The following is a 19,091-nucleotide window of genomic DNA, read 5'->3' as shown; positions in this document are numbered from 1 at the left end:
GCTCCGTCACCATCACATTCTTCACTCTGTGAGGAAAGCATAAGCACAATTACTTTTATTTTGCATGGCTTTTATTTACTATAATAACCTATATAGCATTCAGGAAGGATTACACTTTTAAAAAAAAGAAGATTTGTGCTAAGTACTCACCAAATTGCAAATAGTGTGTCTGCTTTGCATTTGGTAATCATTAAACTGAGTGCTTGTGGAGTTTCATTACAATAGGCAGATGTGAGATGCATTATCAATGTGGGAGTTGTTTGGAATTGAGACTTTATTATATATTTTACACATTTGATCATTCTCACAATCACAAAGGAGTCTACTTGGCCCTGTTACCATACTATTTCCATATTTAAATAAGTGCAAAACCGCAACCTAAACCACAGTAAAAAGGTGGCCATTTCTGTCACCTGGTCTAGTGTGATATGCATTGCTTTTTAATAGTTGTCAGCAGAATATTTTTTTATGAGCCTAGCAAACAAATGTGTTTACAAGGTACCAAGTTGATACATCTAAAATCATTCAAATATTTTGCCTATTATTCTATCATTGTGGTATAAGAGCAAAAACGTTGACATGTTGCTTTACATAAAATGAAAATGTAAAATATTAAACATAAAAAACTAATAGTATCTCAGTGATCATAAATTAACACTGGCCACAGTAAGCTGTGATGTGGACTAGACCTTACGTTGTTTTGTCAAAGATCTGCTTCTGTGAGACTAGTGAGGTGGAAGTCCATTAGAATCAGCTTCAAAACAATAGTGTGAATTCCTCTACCTTTGAATGCATAAAATTCAATTCAAAACTTTTAGAATGGCATCTCAGTGTTAGTCACACCCAAGCTAGTTGGTCTAAAAAAAACGCTCCCCTTTCGAATTGCCCAATATCGCTCCAAATCAATGTGTTTCTGCAGTTTGCAGTTCACGCTGTTGCTATTAGAAATGCAATATCTGCAACATATTCTGTGCCTCTCATCACAGTCTCATTTCTCTTCAAATCGATGAAAAATACCATCTTAAATAATGCAGTGCCTATTTCAGCTGTGATGTATGTTGCCACATGTTTCTCTTGAGTCAGCCCTTAAAAACCATTTCATCAATCATAGGTGGCACAAAATTGGCAGTGATGGCCTCCAAGTACAATTTTCTCTGTTATTCCGTGAATTAATATGCTCTGTGGTATCAGTGATTTTCTAGGAAGAAAAGTAAGAAGCACATATTCTCGTCTGCAGCTAATATAAATTAACAGCCATGTCAGAAAAAATGTAGCATGGAAATTTTGGACGTTTTCAGAATTTCAAACACATTGTTAGGGAATAATTTACTGATATGACAATCAAGCACTCAACAAACTCCTTATCATTGAACAGCCATGTCGGTTGCCTCAGGTTCCTTGAACTTTGCATGAAAAAGCTCTTGCTGGCCTGCTAATTGAGCATTCAATGAGGTGGTTTCCATGTGCTCTTCATTTGTCCCTGATAGGGGTTAGTCAACACTGCGGTACACTCTTAGGGGCTGTTTACACGACACCGTTTTCAACTAAAACATTTTTAAAAAATATATTTTGATTGTTCATTTACACGACAACGGCGTTTTGGGTGCCTGAAAAGTGAAAACACAAACTTTTGAAAACGGGTTTCAAAGTGCAAGTTTTTGAAAACCGTCTCTGTGTAAACAACAAAAACGCATATGCATATGCATATTACATGTTCTGCCTATAGTGTTTCATCGTCATCTAATAGAGTGGTGCAGGTATCACTTTGTAGGCCAACACGCGGAAAGTTAGCATTTTAGCACTTCCGGTTCCATCGTCTTGAAGTCAATGGGGGTTTTTTTTATGGGATTTTGGTTAAATAGCTGAAATAAGGTCTGTGGTGAACACAAGCTCCAAACACTTTCACGTTTCATTCTACGACATAAAATACATCAGTACGGTATTACCACATGATTTTTTTATAAGCTGTTACGTGTCTTGAAAAAGGTGGTTGCTAACAAGTGGCTAAATGGGACTCCAGAGGCTGTCGGAGACATTAAACGTCATCACTCCGAACAGGTAAACTCAGTCCGGTTTTACAGCCTCATTATGCTTATAATTGTGCTCTAACTCAAACGTTCTGGGAAAATATTTTTAGATAAATATTTTTAGATTTTTAGAGTTGTCGGAAGCTTAGTGATGGTGACGTTGAAGTCGAGCGACCATGGTGTAGCCTGCATTTCGCTTTTTACTTCTGGCAACTGCATTTAGGCTTCAAAATTCATAAAAGTTGTGTTCAACTGTGACAATTATCTTGCTGGACAAAACGTGTATCATAAACTTTTGTTGATCACAGAGCTTGTTTTTTGCGATAATCCAAAAGCCTATGGAAAAATCCTATTGGGTTTTTGTTTAGGGAACCAGTGCGATGCTAACTGCCTGTTGGCCCAACAAAACAACGTCATACCTGCACCACTCTATGACCTAGCAGCAAAATACAGCGTTTTAAAGTCGTTTTCGCAGATCCGTGTGATTGGACATCGTTTTGACAATGGTGTCGCCTGTACGTGGAAAACTTGTGTAAACATACCCTCAAAAATAAAGGTTCTTTATTGCCATTTATGTTTGAAGAACCTTTAACATCCATGAACCTTTCCATTCCACAAAAGTTCTTCATAGTACAGGGTTCTTTAGATTTTCAAAATGTTCTTCAAACTAAGAAAAATGGTTCTTTTAAGAACTGTCTCAAAACAAGTCGTTTGCAGATTCTAGTAGTGTGACATCACATTTCACAGGCCCCGCCCACAACTGCTGATGGACTCTGCCCTATTAGCATAGACCTCGTCCAGACCTCGCCTTATTAAAGCTGCTAAAGTTATTCAATCAAGAGCAGGGAGTTATTTTCTGTTTTCCTTTTGTTGTTTGATTCATATTAACAGCATATATAGCATTAGGTACTGTATATTACGCTGCTTTCACTTTAATACACAGCTCTAATATGAACATGCAATTTCTTTCTTTCCTACTATTTACATTCACAGACATAACCAATTGTGTTTATGTGAACTTTGTGTTTTTTACATAACCTAAGGGCAATAAGACGACATGAAAGAGAACTTAGTTTAACACTCACGGGACGCGCCTTCTGGCATCCAACTTTCATATGGACTGATCGACAAAGATGTTTTCGTTTTTTGGGATTGTACCCAAGGCACAAGCTGTAAAGGCTCTGCCCTCTTCTGGATAGGGGGAGCAGCAGAACATTTGCATTTAAAGTTACATGCACGAAAACAGCATGTTTTTCTTTCCACTCAAAAATGGGCATATAAAACATGGTATAATACATGGTCTGTGGGGTATTTTGAGCTGAATCTTCACAGACATATTCTGGGGACACTGAGACTTGTGACCATGTGACCCTGGACCATAAAACCAGTCATAAGTCGCACGGGTATATTTGTGGTAATAGCCAACAATACATTGTATGGGTCAAAATTATCGTTTTTTCTTTTATGCCAAAAATCATTAGGATATTAAGTAAAGATCATGTTCCATAAAGATATTTTGTAAATTTCCTACCATAAATATATCAACAAATGTATTATTAGTAGTAATATTCATTGCTAAGGACTTAATTTGGACAACAACAAAAACAAAATCTCAATATTTACATTTTTTTTACACCCTCAGATTCCAGAGGTTGTAATGTTTGTATCAACGGAAAGCTATAATGGTAAAAAAAATGTACCATTATGACTGGTTTTGTGGTCCATGGTCACAATTACATCTTAAAAGTAAAAAGGGGCATAATAGGTCCCCTTTAAGTGTATACAATGACAGTTACATACAGCTATTGGCACAAGAGAGCTGTTTTATTAAAACAGTCAAGCACCATCAAGAGATTGATCAGATTGTTTTGTATCTGTGACGATCAATGTATTGAATCTATTCATCTTACAACTGTATGTGACCTGCTGGACATATTTTTGTGAAACTCTGGTTGGGTCGACTCTCATGTTTTCTGACATAACTACACTTCCATTTACAAGAAATAGGCAAAGAACACATTATGATGGCTCTTGAAATAATAATAAAAAGAATAAAAAAAGAATCATATACTTCAGCATCTAGACCGCAGTATTCAGTGTTTCTCTCTTCAATCACAGCGATCTTGAAAGCCTCATTCGCTGCAGCTCTTATACCATTTACGGGATTTTCAGGCTTGTCTCTTACAATAAACTCTCTTTATAATTCTGCTTTTTCAGTCAACAAACTGATTACCACATTGGAAATATGGAATGCAGGGGGAACATTTTTTTCCATCAGTGTGCTGTGCACACAGAGCTACGATTAGCTTTCTTTGCCTTTTGACAAAATCGCTCCAGCCACATCGACCAACACAATCAAGCACCAGCACAATCATGCACCATCAGACATGAGAGTGCTACTGGAAGAAAATTGATATCTATTCATATGTCACATTTCTCTGCTGTAAAAAGGTCTATATTACTCTGTTTTAAAAACTCATTACGACCATGTTAATGTCTCCAAAGATGACATGATTTCACTTGTGTAGATAGAGAATTCATTAAATATTTGAATACTTAGGAGTACAAAAAATTCAAACTCATCGCAATATAAAAGTTTACATCCTGCCCCCCAAAAAAATGTTCCGCAAAAATATTGACACGTTCTCCACCTAGCACATTTTTGACCACTCTGAACTGAATCGCAGGAATGAAAATACGTTATTTATATGTGTGTCTATCTACAGGCACAGTGTTATTCAAGGTTAGTTTGTGTCTATGGTCAATATAGCTATAGGCAAGACATTAATGTGAGCGACAAATCCATAATATCCCAAAAAGCATAAATACAGTACCGCTCAATAAATAACCATCAAAATGTCTATAGTGCATTACTAGCCTAAAATGGTTTTCGTTTTTGCAGGTTTAATCTGCATTCAGCTGGTAGATCAAGATAGATCAAGTTAGAATTCATGCATGGTTTCCAAGGCTAACCTGCTGAAAAGGACCCAAAACCCCTCTAAAACCAGCCAACAGAAGATTTGGAGACCAGACAAGACTGGCAGTGCAGTTTAGTCTGGTTTGTGATACTTTTATAGACACCAGAGAATGTCTGATAGCTGGAATATTTTACATATATTTTTAAATCTGTATAAGCCTGTTAACTGATTTAAAAATTAATAAGGCTATTATTCATAGCCTATTATTACACTTATAAAACGATTTTTAAACTCTAATCACACACATAACTTATTCAATATTTTACAAGCATCTTACTGATATACATAAATTAGTTTGTCACGGATCAGAATCAGGACTGAGCTTTTCGCAGTTTTCATATGTCCAGCCACATCTGTCAAGAGCATCACTTGTCTCACAGCCTCCACTGAAACAACTTCTTGCACAAGCTCTGAGAGAGACTGTATAAAGAAGCATCTGCCGCATAGAAGTTAGTATGTTCAGTATTTCGAGTCTTATTCACGGCCGACACACAACATTTATAAAACCTGATGAAAGAATTTAGATCGGAACGGACACTGACGAGAGGACGATCCACGGATCTCTTACCATTCACGATGTGCTGCAATATTCCCCAATAAAACGCGCATGGACTCGACCCAGTAAAGTTGCTATTCAGATAGTCCTGTGGTTCTTGAGTCAGCTCACCTATATCAACCAAATGATACGTGTGCTGAGCGTCTGTAAGTGACAGATGGATAATGTTGGCTTTCTGAAAAAGGGGGTGGGCACTGGGCAGCGCGCGTGGATAACCAGTGGGGTATTCTCTCCCTCTGTCATTGGTTTGTCTGCGCTCTGAAACGGGCAGCATGGAAGACACGATCTGGTTGCTTGTACCTCACGTAGGCTACTACAAACCAGTTGCTTTTTGATTTTCCTTTTTTGAACAGTTTATCGCTTGTACCTAACGAGGTAATTTAGAGTTCACTCAAAAATTAAATTTCGGGTATGCACCTTCATGTTGTTTCAAACCGGATGACTTTCTGTCTCGTGGTCGTGGAAAATAGGCTACAAATAAATGAATTTCGAATTAGCCAATTTATTGGTCAATCTGTTTCGTGCAGTGATGATAAATGGTGATGAAATTGCCTATATGCCAAGCAAATGGATCCTGTCGACGGGATTATAGCCTAAATAGAAGTTCGTCTAAAGTCATAGACGAGTTTTGACAAATGTAGTAGGCTATTTGTGTGAACAGAGCGATCGTTTTTCATATATTATTGGTTTTATTTTCCCCTGTGCATTTAAACAACAGAAAGCTGCTTAAAGGTCCTGTTCTTCGTGATCCCATTTTTCAAACTTTAGTTAGTGTGTAATGTTGCTGTTAGAGCATTTATAATACCTGTAAAATTATAAAGCTCAAAGTTCAATGCCAAGCGAGATATTTTATTTAACAGAAGTTCCCTTTCAAAGCCTACAGTGAACGGCTGGTTAGGACTACATCCTGGTATTTCCTGCTTTAATTACGTCAGTAGAGCAGTATGTCGACTAACCTCCGCCCACAAGAACACGCGAAAAAGGGGGGCGTGGTCTTGTTGCTCCCGCGTGGAGAATATGAATTGTTGCGTTCGTTTGCGTTCGTATAGTTTGTTTGTTGCCATGTCGTCGAGACGCTGTTATTTTCATCCCGGAGTCAAGTCACCTTTGTTTGGCTTTCCCAGGGACGCTGTACTTAGAGATCATTGAGCGCATGCATCCCCGTTATGGTAAGAGGCGTGACCTTTCCGGTAACATGCGCTCTGCGTGCGCTAAGCTACTGTCGAATCACAACACGGGAACCGCGGGCACAATCAGAACTCGTTATGTGTTTCTGAAGGAGGGACTTCATAGAACAGGGAAATCTTTCAAGCCGTTTTGAGGACAGTGAAAACAGCAGTATACAGATAAGTAAATTGTGTGAAAAATACTGTGTTTTTTTACACGCGAAACATGAACACATGTTATATTGCACACTGTAAACACAATCAAAGCTTCAAAAAAACATGAAAAACGGGACCTTTAAAGGGTTAGTTCACCCAAAAAGAACAATTCTGCCATATAGCCTAATCGCCCTCATGTCGTTCCAAACCCGTAAGACAGGGCTATTCAATTGGCGGCCCGCAGGCCACATGCGAGTAGCATATGCCTGCACAACCGGAGGCTGCTTTTTCATGAACGCAGTCCTAGGACCGCATTTCTAGGACCCTAGGTTTTTTTTTGACCTAGCGAATTAGAGGACCAGCAAAGATGGATGACGATCAGAGTGTGAGAATCACATGTGAATCAGTTTTTATTTTAACATTAAAACAATCGTGATGCATTTCATTGGAAAGTTAACGTAGCCAAAGTGATCGTGATTTGCTAAATAGTCTTAGCTATCATACAGATAGTGCTGTAAATGAATTGTTAGCACATTCGTTTAACTAAACTTGCATGAAAGCTTGTGTTGACTCTTGTGACAGCACAATTGTGTCTTAAGACAACTGTATTACGTTCGTTGTGAAAGCTTGTTAGTTACTCGTTGTTTTTTTCTTCATTTTAAGAGTAAGTTAAAAGTCAGCCTGATTAACGTTACCACACAATACATGACATGTTAAGAGTACGTCTCTTCATTTTGGCATGGTTTTATAATGTTGATTGAGACATATGACGTTTTTCAGTCAGGTATAACAGAGGCCATCATAATAATTGACTGTTAAAATACCACTTAGATTGTGTTAGATTGTGTCATGTATTGTGTACTGTACTCTATATGAAGTGTTTTCAAGGACACAGCTCAGGGCAGGCAGAAGTATAACAAAAGATGAATTAATTGGTCAAGTCCTAGAACCCTAATTTATGTCTATTTATTTATATAAAATGAACTTGTTGAAAAGAGGGGAGAGCAGTTGGTAGTGCTGCTGCATTCATCACAATGTGTGCTTTAAATATTTAAAGGACAGGAAAAGTCATATTATTGTAGAAATAACATGTTATTTCTATTCAGATTTCTTGCATCTTTCTCTATAAAAAATGTTTTCTCGGTTCTGATGCGCTTTATTGACATGAATGTTTCAAGAACCTGTTCACCCAAATCTTTGAACAGTATGCAATAACAGTAATATGAACATTATTTGGTATGAAGATTGATATAATCTTGTATTGTATATAATGTGTGTGCTCTGTGGTGACTAAGATTTGAAAAATTTAAATTTGAAATAAAAAATTAGAGAGTTGAACAAGTTCAACTCAATGTTCCTTATTTCATTAACTTCTCTATCTTTCTCTCTCTTAGGAGTCAGTGAAGACGTTGTCCATGAAGTTCTTCCTATGTGGTTCACGTCATGAACAAATTAGTTTTTGTGTGTGTTTAAATTCAAATGTTGCAATATATTATTTTATAAAATATACACAATCTTAAATCTACCCCAGAGTCATCCTTGTGTATTCCCTCTGTACTTGAAAATGTGATTGACTGAAAAGGCTATACCATTGTTTATTTACTTGATGAGTTATTCAATTATGCAACTTGGACCAAATAATTACTCAACATTCCTAGAAACCAGATTTAATTGCAATAAAGAAAGCAGTATTTGGGTGTAATAAACCTTTAAAAACCTCAACAAAAAAGGGTTAAAATACTGCCTTGGTGGCACTTGTTTCAGATCTCCAAAACTAGGGTCCTGGAAATGCGTTCCTGGGATTGCGGTTTTCTGATTCGGTAGGTGGCGCTGTCACAAAAAAATAGGGTCCTAGAAATGCGGTCCTGAAAGTGCAGCCTCCGGTATTGCAGCCGGATAATGTTGCCACATGCGGCCCAGAAGCAACCTCCGAGTGGCCCAGCCCATGGTCCCGGACATTCCTACGTAAATTCATACAGTAGTACAGACCACGTAGCCTAGCAACACGCAAACAATGCAGAGCATGCCGGTGGTAGCCTAGATAAATTACTATCAATATGTCTTTCTCAACACTGAAACGTAAAATTGCAACGTAAAAAGCAACTCTCGTTGCTCCCTGACTGACCGTAGCTACTCTCCACCAATGTCTTTGGCTTGCATTACCAACTGACGAGCCTAAAGTCACTGCTCTCGTTCAAAATAAAAAATGTCACTTCTCCCACTAAGTCAGCAGGGTAACTGTAGCCTACATCAATATAATGTGGGATGTGTAACAAAGGCATGCCCTAATCACACATGTGGTGATTTAAAATGTGTTCCCTCAGTGTGTTATAGTTGTGAATACTGTGCACTTTTTATTTTATGCACTTTGAGATGTTCATGGGTCAAATGTGTTCAAGATGTTTGTTTTGTTTCAAAAGAAAACTTAATGTTGTTTCTAATAGCCTACTACTGTACTGTGCACTAGTTTGTTTTATGCACTTTGTGATCAGATAGGTCAGATATGTAGCCTAGGTAGGCCTAGGCAAGAGGTGCCTTGTCAGTTTTTTTTCTTTTGTAAGTGGAAAAAATAAGGGCTACCTCAGATTCTGTTCAGTTAGCTCCTTTATTGTTTTTTATGCACCTTTTGCTGTGCAAACTGACCAAAGTGAAAAGAGAAACAATGAATAAACCCGAGAGTTCTCTGACCCCTCCATAGACAGCAGTTTAATTAACACTTTCAAGGCCCAGAATTGGAGACTGGCACATTCTAGAATGAAATTGTTGAATAAAGTCGTTATTTTGTTTGCCTCATTATGCTTATAAATATGCTCTTACAAATAATTCTAACTCAAACTCTCAGGGAAAATGTTTTAGATAAAAACTGAAAGAGTTGTCAGAAGTTTAGCGGTGGTGCACTGTAAAATCTAATTAGTTAGAATTACTTTTAAAAAAAAGCATTCAAACTGCCTTAAAAAAAAGTCACGTGAAATAGTATGTTGTGCTAACAAATGCTTAGTTAGTATAGTTCACTTACACAAGAGTTCTAGTAATTAAAGTAATAACATAGTAATAAAAAAAGAACTGTAGAAAGTACTTGATAATTTACTTTAGATTTACTCTCGACTTGGTATTGTTGTTTCCATTGTTGTGTTTTTGATGCTGAATGTTGAAGTGTGTGTGTGACTCAAGCATGATCAATTACAAGATATTGTCACAAATATAGAGGGATATATCAACCCAATTAAAAAGTTCACAGGGTGTTTTTAACAGTGTTTATTACTTCTATTCCTTTGAAAGCAATTAACTGTGATTTCTTGTTGCATCGCTGCATCAAAAGGAAGATAATTAAAATAATATCAATGTTCAAAGTGCCAAACCAAAGGGAACACTGATCACCTTAATGGTGAGTTTTATTTTTTGCTTGACAAAATCGCACTCAAACCAATCAATTAATCTTAATTTGAGTTTTCTGAGTAAACAAGGTATAGTTTGTGAATAGTACATTACTAGATTTTTTTAATTAAGTTAATACATTAAGTAAAGTTAACTAAAAAGTGTTACAACTGTAAAAAGTAGAACAACTGTTGGATTTTACAGTGTGACGTTGAAGCACTGATCTATAGATCATTTATATAGATCAGTGCGTTGAAGTCGTGGGACCATGGTGTAGTTAATTTATAACCTAGCTTTTTACTTCTGGCGAGTGCATTTATAAAACATTGTTAATCTGCGAAAATTATCTTTTGTTGATCACAGAGCTTGTTCTTTACGATAATTCAAAAGCCAATGAAAAAATCCTATTGGTTTTTGTCGAGGGAGCCAGTGTGATGCCGGTTGGCCTACAACATGACGTCATACCTGCACCACTCTATGGCAGTGAAGACACAACTGACATTGGTAGGTCACATGATAATGACAGCATGGCGAATGTACATCCAGATTACATTCATACTACCCACATTCATATTATAGAACATACTTTTTAGCGGTCATGAAGTAATACTTATTCAAAATAAGGACCTACACAACACACACAAAAAAACCTGGTTCTTCAGCGGTTCTTTGGGGTGGTTGAGGTGCTATATAGCACCGCTACCGTATAAAGAACCTGTTAAGCCCAGTGTGGTTCTTCAGCGATTCTTTTTGGGTGGTTAAGGTGCTATAAGCCCCTGTATCGTTCTATAAAGGTTCTCTAACTCTCTCTTAGTCTCTTAGTTTAGTTGGGGAAAGGATTAAAAAAATTAAGGGCGTGGCCACTTCGAGTGACAGGTTGATAGCCATTTATCTGCTGTCTGTTAGTCATTGCGTCACTTCAACTCCGCCCACGTCCCGCCTTTTTGCCCATTTTCTGTTATCCGGGAGTGACGCGCGATGACACGCTGCCAAGATGCCAAGATGTTTCGCGTGTAAAAAAACTGTATTTTTCACACAATTTACTTATCTGTATACTGCTGTTTTCACTGTCCTAAAAACCTCTTGATGATTTCCTTGTTCTATGAAGTCCCTCCTTCAGAAATACGTAATGAGTTCTGATTGTGCCAGCGGTTCCCGTGTTGTGATTCGACAGCAGCTTAGCGCACGTTTCCCGGAAAGGTCATGCCTCTTACCATAACGGGGAGATGCATGCGCTCAAAGTACAGTGTCCCTGGAAAGGCCAAACAAAGGTGATTTGACTCCGGGATGAAAATAACAGCGTCTCGACGACATGGCGACAAACTGTCACATATCTGTGTTTCTGTCATGTTGTTTATTCTGGTCACATGTTCCTTTGTCTATGTTTCCCGCCACTTTCTCTGTTTCCTTAGTTACCCTCGTTAGTCTAGTTCTGTTCAGCTGTGTTTAGTTACCCTCATCTATATAACCTGTGCCCCTCGTTAGTTAGTCATCTGTGTTTGTATATAAGTTCCTCCCATTCCTTCAGTCTCTGTCCGATCTTGTTTGTATACGTTATGTATGGTGTGCTGCTGTGTTCTATTTGAGTCTTCTGTAGTATTAAACGTTGTTTGAGTATTCTACTACCTGTCTTTGCCTGTTCCTGCCTGCACACCCGTAACACAAACACACTCTACAAGTCTACAAACGCAACACTTCCTCTTCTCCACGTGGGAGAGCAACAAGACCACGCCCCCTTTTTTGCGTATTCTTGTGGGCGGAGGTTTGTCAACAAACCGTTCTACTGACGTCATTAAAGCAGGATGTACAGGGATGTAGTCCAAACCGGCTGTTCGCTGTAGGCTTTGAAAGGGAACTTCTGTTAAATAAAATATCTCGCTTGGCATTGAACTCTGAGCTTTATAATTTTACAGGTATTATTTATGCTCTAACAGCAACATTACACACTAACTAAAGTTTGAAAAATGGGATCACGAAGAACAGGACCTTTAACAAATGTGCTGTATAGCACCTTTAAAGATTTAGCACTTAAAGTGGTTTCCCTATGATTACAAGCCAATGAGCCACTTTTAGTGCTAATTGATTGATTTAGCCATTTTTATTTAGAGTGTACTACTGCGATTTCGGACACAGCCATGTCCACCAAAACCATGCACGCTCTCTGACACAGAACTGAATAACACAGGTAAATCTACTAGCTTAAAAGAATCATCTGTGATAGACTTTGTTGGAAAGATGGGATACTGCACTCTGATGGCCATTATAACAGCTCACTAAGGCTTGTCCTTACGGTCACTGCCACTAAAGGGGGAGCTGATAGACCCCAGATACCAGGCTCAAGATCACCTCAGGGGAGTTCGCCACTAAACCAGAGCATGTGAAAAGATAACCACAATCACACGCAAATACCTATGCAACAAGCTATAGGTGAAATAATTACACATCCACAAAGCATGTAGGAAGAAAGAAATACAGCCCACGGCAACAGGAAACTGGACCTACAGATTCACCAACAGCCTGAGGCAGCATACACACGAAGACTAGGGATAAAAACGTTATTTAGGCCTACACTAGGCAGCTGGTCTCATAAAAACTAATGAATACAGCTAAACAATGCTTTAAGAGATGAATAGTAAACATTATGGGATGAACTAGATTAGATATTGTACAAAATCTAACTATAACTAGGTACTTTAAGTTCCAAAAAAAATATTTAAACTTGATTTCACTTAGCTAGGGCTGTCAATTCAATTCACTGATTTAGTACAATTAATTATTTAAAAGATAATAATGATTTCCCCTGACCCGTATGCGAAATTCATAATAAGGACTTTTCCTATACAAATTCAAGCTTGAAGTACCACCTTCACGTTTCAAAATCACTTTTTTTTTTTGTCTTTATGTGTTTTAATTATTTTAATTTGAGGGCTTTCCTCACTTTTTGTGATATGAAAATATACTCAGCAAAGAGTGTCACATAGATTTGATATATAGAATGTTGTGTTGTTTAATAACCCTGCTCTGTTGATTTATTTTTCAGGTTTGTCAACCTCATTCATCATTTGAACAGTCATTATCTCACCTAGACGCCCATCACATTCTTAACAACAAAGTTTTAATTGATTGACATTCCTGAGGATCCTTTCTCCTTAATTTCAGTCCCCTCAGAAAGCAAGAGGACTTCTGCCGCTAGTGTTTTTTTTGTCCTAGAACTCACTCCAGCTCATAGTGTTTGTGTGTGTGTGTGTGTGTGTGTGTGTGTGTGTGTGTGTGTGTGTGTGTGTGTGTGTGTGTGTGTGTGTGTGTGTGTGTGTGTGTGTGTGTGTGTGTGTGTGTTTAGTATGGTTAGGCTGTTCCAGGGCTATTTCAGGGGCCATATCCTGTCTGCACAAATACTCTTGGTTGGTTGAGTTTATTAATGTGTTTGTTTGATTTAGTGTTGCTGTACGGCAAAGTCACATTGCCTCATGACACATATTTATGAGTTATAAGCATGGCTCATCTCTAGGAACTGATATTTTTGGACATATGTGTCATATTTAACATGTAACTTAATGGGGGGGGGGGGGGGGGGTGTTCCCCTTTTTGAAAATGAAAACAGAATTCTTTCATGCATGCATTTTTAATTCAAATCAATTGGCTAAAAGGTAATTCCTGTAATGGCTGGTGGCCAGTCAGATCACCATAAGCGTTTAATGTTTAATTTTATTTACAAAAAGGACACCCCCCAGTGTACATGCACTTCATTACAAGCCCGATAAAATCTTGTAGTTATTTTATCAGCAGGGGTGCAGCAACCATTATAACTGAGGGGGAGACATACCTTTTCATACACTTCAGGTAATGTCTTTCAATGCATGCTGTCATTAAATGAGTTACACAAGACAGGACCATGCAGCACTCAGATGACCTGTGTAAAATTAACATACAAGACAACCTTAGACATGACTCAAGGGTTTGCTAGAAATAAAGCACATACGTTTTAATACAAATACATATATACACTATAATGGCAAAAGTTTTGGGATGTCTGCCTTTGACACATGAACTTTAATGACATCCCATTCCTAATCCATAGGGTTTAATATGGAGTTGGCACACCCTTTGCAGCTACAACAGTGAAGTGTGTTTATGTGATTTTTTTTTCCAGTGGCGGCTTGCTTTGCACCACTGCATCCCACGCTTTGCATTGCACTTGGTGATGTAAGGCTTGGATGCAGCTGCTCGGCCATGGAAACCCATTTCATAAAGCTCTCTACCACTGTTCATGAGCTAATCTGAAGGCCACACATGTTTTTAGAAGCAGCCTGCATGCCTAGGTGCTTGATTTTATACATCTGTGGCCATGGAAGTGATTGGAACACCTGCATTCAATGATTTGGAAGGGTGTCCCAATACTTTTGGGAGTATAGTGTATGTGTCATTTGTGGAGCACAGTGTGTCTTTTGGCATAATGTATAATGACAGTTAGGGAGGTTGACAGCCTACAAGTGAAAGCAGACATGGCCCATCCAAAAAATGCCTGTCTAACTGGTCTACATTACTGGATGATTCATGATTAGGGACTTCGTTATGAGTCATTGACATATATCAAATAAAAAGAAAACAGTACACTAGAGTAAAGTAGAGATTAGATGTGTCACAACAATAACTTCAATCACGCAAAGGGAGACTAATCAGTTATTTTTATTTAGTGTTATCCATCAACACCTCTTTGAATGTTTCACTCAGCATGTTCTGCATGGTTATGTTGCTATGACATGTTCAGTTAATTATCAAGATGGTTATGTTCCAGAATCACTTTTAAAAAAAATATTTGACAGCATTTTTGAATGCAATCAAGGTGTTATTATAAAAAGAAAAATCCATTAACAAAGCATGGATTTTTTTTTTAAATTTTTTTTTTTAATTCCATTGAGGATGCACCTGTGTTGTAATGAAAAAAAAATGGCTTAAAGCTTTAAACAAGTATGACCATTCCGTTGTAGCTTTTAATACCTTAACAAACATAGTACGTTGGCCATCAGCCCAGCCTCGGGGAGAATACATTGGTCATATCATGCACGCACATTTAAAAGAGCTGTTTCCCTAATCTGTCTTTCCACACAGGACCACCTATGCATCTTTACGTGACATAAGCGTGTCCATCAAATCCGTACTGTGCTCTCTAGACACCATCAGCCTTTCTCTCCCTAACTGCCGCTGTTTACACAGCCAGCTGTTAGACTAGGATATTAGATGCAGCAGATTCAAACTCTGTTGGCACATTAATGGAAACCGAGAAGAAATTAGAACAGGTAATACACTACACATCCCCAGTGAGGAGGAGATTGAAAATGTTTACGGATGTGTTTGCACATCTATTGTTTATCATTACTAAGATCTCTGTCATGGGAGAGATGATGCTCTAACAGTTGCAGTTCAGTAGAACTAAATGCATCATTACAGTTGAAAGCAAGGGCTACATGATCAGAGATAATGCTGATCACACATGATGCCATTTTGAGCAATACATGCATAAAAGATCTAAAAAGAAATACATATAAGTATTATATGTAGGCTATACCATCCTCTATAAAGCATATAATTAAAGGGATTGTTCACCACAAATGATCATTTTGTAATCATTTAATCACCCTCACAATGTTTTGCAGAACAAAAAGGAAGATATTTAAAAAAAAGAATATAAAAGTATTTTTAAAAGATTTTTCATTTTTGTGTGAACCATCCGTTTAAGACCCACATGTTTGTCTACATGAAATGAGCTTTGATGCAGGCTTTATGGTGTGTTTATTTTTAAAGCGCTGTTTGCTTTACTGTGTACTCAAGATTTGACAGGGAAACAAACCAGCCGGTCTTGTCTTCGTTGCACAAGAAAATGTCACGCGTTTCAGTTAGCTGTTTTACATTACCCTCATGCCTAAGACGTGCACACAGAAGGCACTTTTATCACCCATTTTAGCGTTTACAAGAAGATGAATTGTCAAATGTATTCCCATTTTGATATTGAACACCCTTTTGCAGTACTTGAACACCCTTTTGAGTAAGTCTTACAAATCTGTTCAGGTTGGTTGATGATGAGGTGAAATTGTTCCATAAAGGTATAGACCACCGAAAAAAGGAAAAAAAGAGAAAGAAAATCCCATCATCATTTACTCACTGTGATGTTGACATGCATGACATTCTTCTGTGGAACAAAAAGGAAGATATTTGGAAGAATGCTGATTACCAAAAAGTACTTTCATTGTATGAAGGAAACAGAAAAAGAAAGTCATACAGTTTGGAATGACATAAGGGTGTTAACATTAATAGTAATTTCCTCTTAGTTTTCACAATTACGTTTTTCATGAACATTATGTACAAATTACTGTGTAAAATAAGGCAGTGGAAAGATGAAGAGGATTGACTTCATACACTACGTCTTTGTGGATTTAAGTGCTCTTCGTCTTCAGATAGTTCAAGACCTCTTTCTTGAACAGATGCAGATCTTTTCTTAGCTCTCATTTTTATAACCACCACAATACCAACCAAAACAATCAGTGCTAATAGGCCTCCAAGCCCTGCACACACAGCATACGTTGTCAGGCTAGTCTCAGGCTCAGGCTCAGAGTCGGGCTCAGGCTCGGGCTCAGGCTCGGGCTCGGGCTCAGGCTCAGGCTCAGGCGGAGCTCTACGAGTTGATTTTAGATTGGTGACTTGCCTAAAGATACAAATGTCCATGTAATCTTCATCCACCCATGGATGGAGTTCCACCTCATCCTCTTCATTACTACCATCATAAGTGGAGTTAGTATCCTCATCATCATAGCCCTCTTCACTGCCATCTAGCAAAACCATGCACCAGTACGTCCCATTGTCCTCTTTTTTTGGATCAGTAAAGATGAGCGAGGAAGTAAGAAATGAGAAATTTAACCGACCCTGTAGATCATTGGTTAAAGAAGGATCCCCCGAGTCCATTATTAGGATGTCCTGCTCACCAGTGTTTCGATACCACAGAACGCTAAGGTACTCAACTTTATCGCTAAATTCCGGTAAAGACATGAATTCACATTGGAGAACCACCTGCTTATCTCCTGCAGAAAATGAAATATCGGTTGACTCAAGCAAAGGGCACACACTCACAAGATACTCTTTGACGAGGAAGGTAGAGAAACATTTATAGCTCCCAGAATGTTCTGAAGTTAGAGAGTGAATGACTAGGGAATAGTCTTCTGAATTCATGCTTGTCAACAAGGACATCTGCTTCTCGGTTTCGAGACGTAACGGTGCAGATGAGTTAACTTGTCCAAAGGGTGTATTCCAGTGACTCTGTCTGAGGTGGTCAACTGAACAAGGAAGGACTACACTCTCCCCTACAGAACGATAAACATTCTTAATTTCAGGTTCTTCTGGTAGTTCTATGGTGTGGAAACTCGTGCATTGCCCTCCCTCCATGACCAGGCAGAAAAAGTGAGGTCTGTCTTGAATAAACTCATCTGAAACATGTAAAGATGAGCCTTTGTCTTGCACCTGGATAAGGCTTTTAAACTTGGCTTGTAATGGCTCCAAAGAAATCTGAGTATCCATGAACAAAGATATGTTGTGCACTTGTCTGTACCATTTTACCGCAACATGTTTTCTGGAGCCTATATTACATACCAGATCTGCACCTGTTCCAGGTGTCAGTGAAATCTCTTGTGAGCCGAGCTCCTCGTTACACACGTGCAGAGAGTGTTTACGATAATTTTCCATAGTGTTACCATTCCTGCACTCACTGATGTAGGTTCCAGAGTCAGAGAACTGAAGATTTGTGATCTTTAAAATAAGCAGCCCGTCATTGGAGATGTTGATCCGCCCCTTAAAGGCATCAGGTGGTGAAATTGTGGGCCTCGAGAACTGACCCAGTAGCTCCCTTTTTTCAGCAGTCAGTCTGTACACGGCAATGTCATCACCAAAGCAAAAACCCATCTCCAGTTCCCTACCAAGCGCTTTGAAAATGGGCTCTGGGTCTTCTTCAGCGAGAGCACTCACCAGCAGCAGAGCGAGAAGTGTCAAAATGTTCCTTGTTTGGATCATCCTGTTGTACTTTGTCCATCCGTGAGACTGCTTTCTGCCTGTTGCCTTCCACATACTCTGAAATTTGAGTAACCTGTTTCTGAAGTTTGTCATTAAGATCCACCCACGTTAGGATGTTGTGCTTAGGTGCTTAGGAGTTTTTTTCCCCCTTTCATTTCTCAGGTGCAGTTTTTCTTGCTTTCCTCATCCTCCCTTTTAACCCAGTGCACATGGTTATCATTTATCTTTCCATTTAAGGGTTGTCTTCTAATCTTGTCTGCTGTTGTTGAAAGTTTTATCTCTTGAATCAAGACAATTTGAAGCATTGCATAGACAAACTAGTTTACTTTCTCTCTCCTTTGGTTATATATTGTGTAGGTCTTTGAGTATTTATTCCAAGAGACACTACATGTCACTTCAACCACATTGTTAATGAAGCATAATTGAGCAAATGATCTGTGTAAAAAAACAATAGTCAGCAATTCTCAATTGGAACTGGCATAAGGAACTTTTTTTTTCAGAGTCACAGCTTCAGTCAGCCATTTCAGCAATGATCAAAAAAAACCTGATTGTTTGCATAGCCTATACAAGGAAAAACATTCACAAGAGTGTTCACTCTTTTACTACAACAACATACTGCAACATACAACACAACTGGCAGAGGGATTAAATAAATAATTAAAGTGCACTGCGATGTCTAACCGATTGTTTTGTCACTACTCAAGTCAAGTTTTAAGAAGTTTTTTGGGAAACTTAAAGTCACCATGACTTTAAAGTCACAAAGGACTTTTCTTTTTTT

General features: G+C 38.3%; 1 protein-coding gene across 1 annotated transcript; it reads right to left on the bottom strand.

Moving 5' to 3' along the window:
- Positions 1–14,928: 14,928 nt before the first annotated feature.
- Positions 14,929–18,377, bottom strand: LOC307131730 (uncharacterized protein). Its single transcript, XM_079825558.1, has 2 exons — positions 16,673–18,377; positions 14,929–16,445 (listed from the first exon to the last, which is right to left on the bottom strand). The coding sequence occupies exons 1-2, from the start codon at positions 18,365–18,367 to the stop codon at positions 16,407–16,409; spliced, it is 1,734 nt and encodes a 577-aa protein (XP_079681684.1). The 5' UTR covers positions 18,368–18,377; the 3' UTR covers positions 14,929–16,406.
- Positions 18,378–19,091: the final 714 nt, after the last annotated feature.

This window comes from Gobio gobio, assembly GCF_949357685.1.
Source record: "Gobio gobio genome assembly, chromosome: 9".
In the NCBI taxonomy this organism is placed as follows: domain Eukaryota; kingdom Metazoa; phylum Chordata; class Actinopteri; order Cypriniformes; family Gobionidae; genus Gobio; species Gobio gobio.
Note: the sequence above shows the minus strand (reverse complement) of the source record. Positions and strands in the feature narration are given on the sequence as shown.

Excerpts from the sequence above, each read along its gene's own strand:
- LOC307131730 (XM_079825558.1), bottom strand. The coding sequence starts at position 18,367 with ATGTGGAAGGCAACAGGCAGAAAGCAGTCTCACGGATGGACAAAGTAC. Across the intron at positions 16,446-16,672 it reads TAAATCCACAAAGACGTAGT|AAGAATGTCATGCATGTCAA; the intron begins GTATGAAGTCAA and ends TTTGTTCCACAG.